This window comes from Procambarus clarkii, chromosome 80 (genome assembly GCF_040958095.1).
Source record: "Procambarus clarkii isolate CNS0578487 chromosome 80, FALCON_Pclarkii_2.0, whole genome shotgun sequence".
In the NCBI taxonomy this organism is placed as follows: Eukaryota; Metazoa; Arthropoda; class Malacostraca; order Decapoda; family Cambaridae; genus Procambarus; species Procambarus clarkii.
In genome coordinates this window covers 17623428-17635800 of record NC_091229.1, presented here as the reverse complement: position 1 = coordinate 17635800, position 12373 = coordinate 17623428, and the positions used below count along the sequence as shown (strand labels likewise).

The 12373-nt window shown below is 34.6% G+C and overlaps 1 protein-coding gene across 7 annotated transcripts in view; it reads right to left on the bottom strand.

Annotated features, from left to right (window-relative positions):
* Positions 1–815: 815 nt before the first annotated feature.
* Positions 816–12373, bottom strand: part of LOC138349498 (protein CREBRF homolog) — a 156477-nt gene continuing 144919 nt past the window's right edge. For 6 of the 7 annotated variants that reach the window (XM_069314840.1, XM_069314834.1, XM_069314835.1 and 3 more), the window contains one exon: positions 11391–12135. In XM_069314840.1, the coding sequence (XP_069170941.1) occupies positions 11966–12135 (170 nt within the window). In that variant the 3' untranslated portion in view covers positions 11391–11965. Of the gene's footprint in view, positions 9422–11390; positions 12136–12373 lie in introns of those variants that run through there. The other variant, XM_069314833.1, reaches the window with a different exon arrangement.

The following is a 12373-nucleotide window of genomic DNA, read 5'->3' as shown; positions in this document are numbered from 1 at the left end:
TAAAAATTCTTAAGTACAGTATAAAATAGCATAGAAAGTAATAAACCAAAGCTGTGTGTTTGTGAAAAACAATTGCACATGTAACAGTCAATGTGACCTCAGCCTGACAGCAGGTGACTTAGTCCACTCAGCGCCATCTTCCCTCAGCTGTTCTGTGCTTATCCAGTACTGCATATAGTTCATACTTTTCTTTTGTTGCCAACAGGCAACCAACAGAGATGTAAATAATGTGTTGGAATGCTTGTCATATAAACAAATATCAATTTCAGTACAGTATATATCACTCGTGACTTCAAAATCAATATTTGCCACCAAACAAAACTATCCTTCAGTATACTGTATATTGTCTCCAGTTTTTACAAATTCATTCAGGAAGATCCAGTTGTCATAATACATTTATCCCTAATAACACAGAATAATCCATGAATAGTGTGTTTTAAGACCTTAAGGTCATGAGACAATGGGATGGTGAAGCAGGATAGGTTAGGGTAACATGTTTCCTTCACAGATGTTCTGTGGGCACTGATGACTTTCCAAATTTGTCAAAACATGGCCACTCTGTCCCCAGAGACCCTTGGCAATCATAGGCACAACTATGCATCAGCAAACTTGAGCTCCAGTTGATCAAGTGTTGAAAGAGCCGGGGATGTTGGCCGCATATGAGCGAAAGTGTCTGAAAATATCTAGGGATGTGAACTGCAGCAGAGAGGTTAAAATATTAAAGCAAAGATTGATATACATACAATATGTAGCCTACATAAAGGACCTACATTTAAAAAAATAAGTAGCATCAGATGGATAAGCAAAGACAAACATGTAATATACTAATTTATTTATTTAAATATGATATACAAGTTGTGTGCACTGCTGTCCTCAGATAAACACAACATAATCAAATTAAAGTGACAATTAAAATCATATCTGATAGAGGCCATTTTACCATGGCTTTTTGAGATGAAAACCATGAAATTTAATAAAAGTCAAGGCCATCACACAATTAATGACAAAAATTTTAATTTTTTCTACATAATCAGTGATCGCTAGTTAAAAACTGTCCTCTGTATTGATTGAACGCCTCATTATGAACAAAATATCCTACTTAAGGAATCATTCACAATACTGACACGTTAAGAAATAATTGGTCATCAATGACCCAAGCCAAGCCAACTTTGTTGGTTCAATTCTACTTTATTAATAAACTGAATTTTTCAATTTTCAAGAGGCTCTGAAGTGAAAGCAATACAAAAATAATGTTCATATATACATATTTCAGAAAAAGTATTGTGGAAAGTATAGAAGCAGCAGCATATTGGAAAAATTAGTGTGACACTCAGATCCAAGATGGGTTTGCTAACTTAGCTGTTGACCGACAAGTTTAGGCACAACATTCAATCATGTCTTGTAATTTGCAGATGATGTCATTTGGTGGCAAAAGTAACACTACCAATGATATCACTAAATTTGGCATCACTAAATTCATACTATTCAGCACCAACTTTGTACCTATACCTTTTAAGGAGTCAATTTTTCTTGAATCAAAAGATGGTATATATAGTTTTTATTCTAGTATTCCAAAGGCTTCCACAGAATCAGAGCCTTCTTGCACGAAATAGTTACTGTATCTATATATTAATCCTTAATAAAACACTCGACTATTTGATAGGCTGATACTCACGCAATGGATATACAATAGTACACATGTGTATGATAATATATATATATACCATGCTTACTTCTAAAATATCAATGGTATCTAGTTTACACTTAAATATGTGGTCATTTCACAACACATCAAAAGCTAATGATTTTGTCGTATCAACACTGTTTTGTTTCCTGCTTACAGTACTGTCCATTGATTCTCTTTTTTTTTTTTAGGATTTTTACTTTTTTTAAGTTTTATATTTTTTATAATTTTTAAATATGGACATACATTAAACCTGTAAAACCTGAATTCATATCACAGATGATTGATCTGCAACTGACTAACAGTAAACATGTGAGGCTGGAAGAGAGTAGAGCGAGTGGCTTTCCAAGTCTGATGTTTTGTAGTTTCCAGATTAAATCTGATAAATGATTGGAGAAGCGTACTTCATGCACTCACACCTCAACAGTACTGGGTTCACTCATACAAAATATAAATCATTCAACACCATATAATCAGCAGCAAGCATCTTCAAACTAATCACTGGGTAAAATCAACACACAGTTAGCTCTTAATCATCTGCAGGTGGAAGATGCATGGAAATGACCACGAGTGAGTGAAAACATTGTCGTCACGCTGGGTTTCACGCCATCACAAACCCTTTAAAATGGCATGCAGCAGAGATATGTCACATGTATATACATTATGCTTAGAGGAGATAGGGCTGACAAAGAACACATTTTCCTTCTTATGTAAAAACTTTATGTATGAGATTAATAACATCTACATTATATAATTATAAGTTCAGCACATCAAGAAATTAAAGTAAGCAATTATATACAGTATTTCTGAACTAGATAAAACATTCCCAATGAAAACTTAAAAAGTATTATTTGCCTTCAAAATTTAGGTAGATTGTTAATTTGATGATTAAGTTTCAGTAACAGGTATTGCCCTATGTCCTCCCTACAACTTGTAAAATGACAGGATACAGAGACCATTTTCCTGTTGAAGCCCTGTAGACCAAGGTTATCAGTTACATTACCTTCATGTCCAACATTATATATTATAACAGCTGCTTTTCATGAAAATATTCAAATGTATTCCCATATTATTCAAATAATACAACCATGTTAGCAGATACCTGTATGATAATAGGATTCAGTTCTGAGGGAAGAAGAAGCTAGTCCTACAGGGAGTATAACAGTTAATTACTCTAATAATAATAATACCGGTGCCCCTTATATATACGTAGTACCAATATGATACACTTGTAAAAATTAAAACAAAACGCCAAAGATTTAGTGTTTGTCCAGGTCAGCTTACATGGTAGTTTCATTTAGGGTGGGGGGTTTTCATTTGAAGGGCAATAGGCAGTAAAGCTATCTGTCTACTTTGCCCATCTCAACAGTCTTTCATTTCTGCCATCAAGACAGGTTATACCACAGAAAACTCCTGATAGGACTGTATCTGCTGTGATAAAAAAGAGTGCGACTAGACAGGCACCAGGTAACCTAACCTATGTTATCAGGTACACAACTCGCCATCCACTTTGTGCTAGTTTGGTTTGCCATAACTCTACCCCGGTTCCCAAACTACTTTACTATATTCCAAGATTATATTAAACATTTTTATCATAAAACAGTAATTACAAACATGCTTACTATATTTTAAAGATTATCAGAGTACATAGTACAGTAAATGTAAACAAGAACAGTTTTTTTATGTAATGATTTAGGATATTTATAACAAATACTTCAGTGGTAAACATGTGAATTACAAAATAAAATTTCAAAATATAATACACAAAATATTATTTAAAAGAACACAATTAAAGCTTATATAAGTTGTCAGTGACAACCCCCTGAATTTGAAAAAAAAAATAAAATATTGCCATTTGGGACCATGGTGTGAACGGAACCAAGACTGAATCACCAAGGAAAAGCATCCTAGTATTTTCATTGGCTTTGGGAGAGCCTGTAGTGTTATGTCACTATGCCAAAATGCTCCTCGTGCCATGGTCTCTATCTACAATATTTGAGTCTTTTGACATCTTATATTTCCTAACTACCATATTCTTCTAAAATGCAAGCAGAGTTCCTTCTGAAACTTCTTTTCTAGTTTCATATAACGAATCAAATGATATATACTTGTAAGAACTGGGTTTATTGTAAAAAGACAGTTTAAATTCATGCAGAATCTACCATCATACTGGTTGGCCCACACACACTTGTTCCAGAACACCTTACGTGCTACACACTTTCACTCTGGAGCACCTTATGAGGCAACACACTTTCACTTTGGAGCACCCTATGAGGCAAAACACACTTTCACTCTGGAGCACCTTATGAGGCAACACACACCTTCACTCTGGAGCACCTTATGAGGCAACACACACCTTCACTCTGGAGCACCCTATGAGGCAACACACACCTTCACTCTGGATCATTTAATGGGATTTCACCGTAAATAAAGCTTTCTATTACTTCTTACCTTTTTATTAAATAAAAAAAAAGATTTCCAGAGAGATCAACATTTTGCTATTTGTAATTTCTCCTCATTCTACTTTGTGTGTGAAGCCCTATGTCATTGTAATGTTAAACCAGTGTCTAGAGTGTTTGTGATAATTTTTAATAAATCAGTCAACCCTTTTTTGTCCTCATATAATAGTCTCTTTTAACTGCTTCCAAAACACTTACAAAAAAAAGTAACAATATACTTACTGTACTTGAAAAATGTGACAACCCCACCAACTACAGTACCACTGCCAGAGGCTTAGGGCCCATGCACGAATATTCCTGAAATAAAAAATCTACCGCTGGTGCAATCAGTCTTGCAATCTCTGCACTCTGGGTGTGATCAGGCTCGGAAGTCATCTTCCTTAAATTTCTTTTCAAAAAAAAAAAAAAAAATTGCCACTTTAGTGGAAAATGGGAAAATTAAATTGAATGAATGATTAAAAACAGTAATCGAGAATTTTGTTGATTGATATTTGATATATAAATGTTACTGCAACTAAAAAAGCAAATAGTTTTATAGTGTGCACTTTTTATGGTAAAATATGCATCAGGAGATTCATGAAGTCATTTTTCTGGCACTATATTTCCTCACCAATTTCAATTGAAAATGAATCTGTCATGAAATCAATAGTTTTACCCAGTTTGGTGCCTTCTTTTGATTATTACTTACTTTATCCTGAAACCAGAATTTAGATGACAAATTTGTTTTAATTTCCACTTTGTAGAGAGATCCAGTCTCAAATTGACTGACCAGATCCTGGTCTTTCTACTCCACCATTTACACAAACTGAGTAATAAAATGATAGTGACCAATTCAGATTAAGAAAAGTTTACTAGTGGATATACCCAACACTTGCCAAATAACAGACCAATCCCCTACCATACAATGCGTGCAAGATTAGTCAAATAATCTCAAAGAGAAACTCATAATAATCAAATTAAGAGGACAGAAGTGCCAATGTGCCAACCATACCATCTCACAAGTGCTTGGACAAATCAGAATTCATCTCTCCTATCATCTTCCTTCTGATATTAAACTGACCATGTTCATGCTTTATTTTTGTCATACATTTCCTCAGCAGGCATAATTTTTACTACTACTTATCAGACAAAAACTTGATGGACAATATTGATATCTCTTTGCCAAAGCATATTGACATTTGAGCTTTATCAAGTTATGACAAAGTTAAAAGGCTAAAATGTTGGTAAAAACTTTAATATCAATCTAATAACGTTACTTCATCAGAAACTAAATAGGGTGGAAAAGGTTTACCAACCTTTCAACCCTGCACACGTTTTCTTAATTTAATTATACAGTACAGTGTTTTCATATTGTGTAATATCAAGTTAAATACAATCAAACAAACAAAATTCAAACCCGACTCTCAATCATGAAGTGTAATTGCCAGCAAGACATAACTTCTTGTATTCTTCAGTTTTATGCAGAACCATTCTCAAGTCTACTCATTTCTCTGGCACTGGTAGCAGCCACCGGCACCTCAATCATTATACCTATTATTGAAATGTTTCTTATAATCTCCATTTTGATACTGTAATTCAGAAAATGTTTTATCCTGTTTTCTGTGAGGAGCCCCGTCGGCTCCCTGAAGCTATCCAAACTGATTGTGGCTGCTTGGTTGGTTAGGCCGGTGGTGATTGTGGCTGCTTGGTTGGTTAGGCCGGTGGTGATTGTGGCTGCTTGGATGGTTAGGCCGGTGGTGTATCGACCAAAAAAATTTGTTTGACCAAAATAATCTCTTCAGTACTGTAATTTGTTTATATTACATTAATACACTTTGAATTAACTTCAATTATCTTTTGTCTCTTGCCAACAGGTAAATTTTTTTTAGGGGGTGGGGGGGGATTTATCTTGAGGTCATCTTGAGATAATTTAGGGGCTTAGCATCCCTGCGGCCCGGTCCTTGACCAGGCATACTTTTTGTTACACATCCCCAGGAAGCAGCCTGTAGCAGCTGTCTAACTCCCAGGTACCTATTTACTGCTAGGTGAATAGGGGCATAAAGGTGAAAGAAACTCTGCCCATTTCTTTCCGTCTCCACTGAGGATCGAACCCGAAACCTCAGGACTACTACTCCCGAGCACTGTCCACTCAGCTGTCGGGCCCCCTGTCATCCCCCCCCCCCCCACCGGACTGTTTCGATCGTGTTACATTTAAGGAAGGATCACTCGGTGTTACCATATACAGTGTGTCCACCTGTTGCTCCATTTACCTGTGAATAAACTGGGTCATCTATGTCATATGCACCATTAATTTTCTTCACACAACAGTACATGGTTGCACTTGTATAAATTGTATTTTACTACAGTTTACATCTAAAATGCTTACATGCACAAGTGTTATGGATTAAATTATTTGAGTGAGGTATGTTGAGACAGGTAGGATTGGCTGTATGATGATGTGGCGACTATCATCATACAGTGGAGACTGTATGATGTGGTGAGTACTAAAGTGGAGACTGTATGATGATGTGGCAACTACTGAAGTGGAGACTGTATGATGATGTGGCGACTATTGAAGTGGAGACTGTATGATGATGTGGTGAGTACTGAAGTGGAGACTGTATGATGTGGTGAGTACTAAAGTGGAGACTGTATGATGATGTGGTGAGTACTGAAGTGGAGACTGTATGATGTGGTGAGTACTGAAGTGGAGACTGTATGATGATGTGGTGAGCACTGAAGTGGAGACTGTATGATGATGTGGTGAGTACTGAAGTGGAGACTGTATGATGATGTGGCGACTATTGAAGTGGAGACTGTATGATGATGTGGCAACTACTGAAGTGGAGACTGTATGATGATGTGGCAACTACTGAAGTGGAGACTGTATGATGATGTGGCAACTACTGAAGTGGAGACTGTATGATGATGTGGCAACTACTGAAGTGGAGACTGTATGATGATGTGGCAACTACTGAAGTGGAGACTGTATGATGATGTGGCAACTACTTTGTCTGCTCTAACACTGCAGGAGACTTTCAATTCAGTAATCTGGGGTTAAATGCATCATAGCTCTCTTATAGCGGCAAGACCCAAAGACAGCAGACAATCAGCAGAAAGAGAATACATTAAAGGGATAGCATTGGAAGTAGACACAACCTAGCTTTTCATCACATTGTTTCATACCATTTAATAAACTGCTTGCAAAAGATCAAGCTAAATCAAATTCAATAAGGATGCACTCTAAAAAAAAAATGATATAAATTATTTTGCACAATCCTAATATGTATAATTCTCAAATGTTACGATAAAAAAAGAATAATTATCTGAAGTGGCAGGTCAAAATGTTTTCTCCTTGCAGGTGCTGTCATTCAACATGGTTAAAACTCAAGAGGAAGCTTTAGGAACATTCTTGCTCAATGCTTAAGCCAGTAATAGAACTTAAATGGCTACAAAGAAAGTGAAATGACTGCAAAGTATGGTACAGACCTGTAGCAGCAGCAGCAGCAGTGGCACCTTCATGTGCATGACAGGCGAGTGAGATCTGATGGTTATCTACTAAATACAATATTAATGAAGCTATTGTATGATTATTCTTTAGTGTGACAACTGCAAAGTCACTTTCAGAAAGTGTGAATGCATATATAAACCTCAAGAATTGTATATTTAACATAGAAAAAGAGTATATACAGTATATATATAATATATATATATATATATATATATAAATTGTATCCATTGTTGTAGTGTGATATGCAGTACCAGGGAATTACATATGCCAGACTACATTAGAAAAACTGTCACCCAAGGGTGCCGGAAAAATGAGAGGACTAATGTGATATACTGAATCTTGATGTACTATGAGTTATGCTGATTGGTTTCTTGAAACGAATAACACTAAAGAATGAATTGGAGAAAGGAAATATTTAAGGACATTACAATGAAGAAGAAGGAATAGTCAAATTAGAAATAAGCAGGGCTGAACCAGAGAGAACATGAACATTGTTCGAATGTTCGAATGAACGAATACGAACATTGCAAGCACTGTGAATGACCTTCTAACTCAACACAGGCTTCTTTTTAGAAGACAAAGTGAGGGATTATCAGAAAGTCAAATAAATGTATGCATAACCTTAATTCAAGTCAAGTGTCAACAAAAGATCTGAGTTAACCAAAATAGCTAATCAATAAAGATATTGATGTAACTTCATGAATTATTTCAGCTCATCCAAAACTCGGAGCAAAAGCTGTCAACGTTTCCATCACAATGAAACACTGCACTTCGCAATAATTTGTGAGGAACCTTTCAAATACATACATATACATATACATATCTCACTAAGAACTCTTTGACCCGGCCAGGATTCGAACCCATGCCATCCAGGATCACCCCTAAACATACACAGTACCGTGACCACTGCACCAATGATCGTCTATCATTGGTGACGATCATTGGTGCGGTAGTCACGGTACTGTGTACGTTTAGGGGTGATCCTGGATCACCCCTAAACGAATAGGAAGGCATGGGTTCGAATCTTGGCCGGGTCAAAGAGTTCTTAGTGATCTATGGCTTCCACGTTTATGCAGCTTTCTCACACACACACACACATATATATATATATATATATATATATATATATATATATATATATATATATATATATATATATATATATATATATATATATATATATATATATATATATATTATATATAATATATATATATATATACACACACACACACACACACACACACACGTATATATATCGTTATCTATGTGAATTTCTTGAAAGTTTTCTCTTCTATCCTTACAATACGCAATTAGTGAAGTAAACTGAAACTGCATTTAACAATCTCATTCAGGACAAAAGGAGACAGATAACAAGATAAACCACTATACAGTAAAATAACAAATAGATAATATCATGAAATGATATTAACTACATGTTTTGCTTTGGTCTTTTAACAAAAATCTTCCTAGGGACTCTCAAAATGATTTCTTTTCACTATTAAAAAACATTTGGAGTCATATAAAACAAGAAAGAAGTCTCATGTTACTATTATAAAATAAATCTTTAATATTTCTTTAAAGCATTACAAAGTTTTATCTACCAAACACTAACAAAAAGCAATATATTATGCCATATATAGTATAGGGTTTGAACCAATGTAAGTTACAGACTTAAAAACATCATCTGCCTCTCCTGGAATCGAGCACACCGTTTCCAACACACTGAAGAGGGTGGTACAATTGTTTTTTGTTTTTTATTTCCATCACCGATTGAAAGGAATGTATCTGCAAAGCAAAGATATTCAATTTCAAATAGGTGAATCATGGAAAGATACTTGTAATACCTTGCAACGTTTAAGGTTGTTTGGACTATACTATTGTGTCACAATTTACCTGAGACAACGAATTTTATAGTCCGTCATAATTATCTAGTTGGATATTTACAATACACTGGAACTATATTAAAGATAGTTAAAATTGTAAGTAGAGGTAGTAGTCTATTTTAGATACATAGCATATAAAGTTTCCTTTGTAGTGTGCAGACAAGTCAAAAGGCCAAATGTCTACTATATTTACAAAAATCAGCTCACATATTTCATATCTTCAGTTCAGAAATGTTAATGTTTCATGACTGACAATATACAAATTAAACATGGGGGGTGGGTATGGCAAGTCCTCTACTAGCACATAAACATTCACTGTTGCTTTTTCATTTTAAAAGTCTAGTTTAATACACCTTAAAATTACTTATAATATAAATACCAACCAGCAGGAATGCTACAGACCACCATACATACAGTCTTAACTAAGAATAGTTTGTAGTCTATATCAACAAAACACCAAAGCTGCAACAAAAATAAATGTATATAATATATGAAACTGGAGTAAGCTCCTGCTCTCATTTGACTCACAATACACAACAATATCTCCACAATGGCAACAGTGTTAACCAAATGAACAAGCGTTGGTGGACCTCAGGGCAGTATATATTACTCAAAATCCAGTCGGAAAAAATCATCAGGAACAATGGGGGGGACCTTTGACACCCCACTGGCTTTCGGTCCCCATCGAGGCCAGTAGATGGATATTGGCCCTCGAGTAAATATTGGTAAATTCAAACAGTGCTAAAAGTATTATATTATTAAGGAACCAAAAATACAGATTTGCAATAACTTGTGCTAATATTTAAAATAGTCAGTAAATGCCTCACCTGGAGTTTACTAATAGGACTTCCAGTGTTAGAGCTGGGACGTGGGCAGCTGTGCTACACACCTGTAGCACCAACATCATCAATGACAATATAGCCATCTGTCCTCATATACCACATTGTAATTCTTGCACTTCAAGCACTTAGCCATATATATAGGTTGTTTGGACTATACTATTGTGTCACAATTTACCTGAGACAACGAATTTTATAGTCCGTCATAATTATATATATATATATATATATATATATATATATATATATATATATATATATATATATATATATATATATATATATATATATATATATATATATATATATATATATATATATATATATATATATATATATATATATATATATATATATATATATATATATATATATATATATATATATTATATACACACAGTATGTACACATTGATATAATCAATGAATCAAACCATACATTATTCTTATATATAAAAACGTATTTATACTCTTTGTCGTTAACAGCTGTACAGAACAGTATTTGGATGATTATCTAACTACCAATTATATTTTACTGTTAATTTTAAAACCAGCATAGATATTTTTTCCTGGATGCAAGCGGTGCTATAATACTACCAGCCTTACACTCCAACGGTAAAAGACCAGAGTAGCAGTTCTGGGCCATAGACACTACTGGATATACATAAGGGATGAACGGGAGCCAGGACAAAATCGTTGAAGAAATTAAGTTATGAAATGAAAGGAAATGAATAAGACTATATCGAGTGAATGTGAAAAGGATTTAAACGAGTCAAACGCCATGTGCTGCTGCAATGGAATTTGGCTAAAGAACCAAATTGGTAATAAAATAAATGTGCTCCCTTCACTTCTCAATCCCTATCAACAAACTATTGATAACCAAACAAAATCTATAGAATACAATTTTGAGTAATATACTGCCCATTGGATATACTGTATAATATATATATATATATATATATATATATATATATATATATATATATATATATATATATATATATATATATATATATATATATATATATATATATATATATATATATATATATATATATACCTGTATATATATATATATATGTGCCTAAAACTAACAACAAACATAGATTCCATATTTTGTAGCAATTTAATCGTTCCTCTGACTGTCACAGCCTATGTCTCATGCGGGAAAGCTAACGTTGGCTAACCCTATCATCTTCTAACAGAGCATGCCTAGTCTTACCTTATCACCACCTCTTCATGGTGTGCCTCATCACCAAGTAAGAAAAAGGTCCCTTTTTTTTGTTTTTTCCTTTGTTTGGTTTTTTACTTCATGATCTTGTCTTCCACAGAAATTAAAACACTATTCTGTGTTTGCTTATAAGCCATGTGCTATAAGCATGGCTAAGAAATAATGTATGATCACAGTTTCACTGTGAACAATGGCATCTAATGCATCTCTAAGCTATCTTGAACAATGAATAGTCATGGAAAATGATAAATTACCAAATATTATTTTAAAGCTTGGGTATCTGCTTGCCCTTATTTCATGAGGGGTGCCAAAATGAAGGGTATTTGTCAGCACCTTTAACTGCAGCATGTCGAGTTTCTCCGTGGGTCGGAGAGGGTTCAGCGAGGCGAATAACCACCAACACTAACACCAGATGAGGGACTGGTTGCCAGGTTGGTGTTGCTAAAGGTTTCTGTTATTTCCTTCAAACCACCACTTGAGTCTCCATTTTGACAGTTTTCAATAACTCTGTTGACAAATTCTGTTGTGTGACCAGCAATCCTGTGTTCTGCAAAGAAAAAATTTATATATTTTTTCACTGCGATATATATATATGTACAGTACAGTATATTGCAATAAAATCACAATGGCATGATATATAAATGAAAATCAGTGATTTTATATATACACACACACACACACACAGTGTGTGTGTGTGTGTGATAGAGTAGTTAACGGATGGAATGCATTAGGCAGCGATGTGGTGGAGGCTGACTCTATACACAGTTTCAAATGTAGATATGATA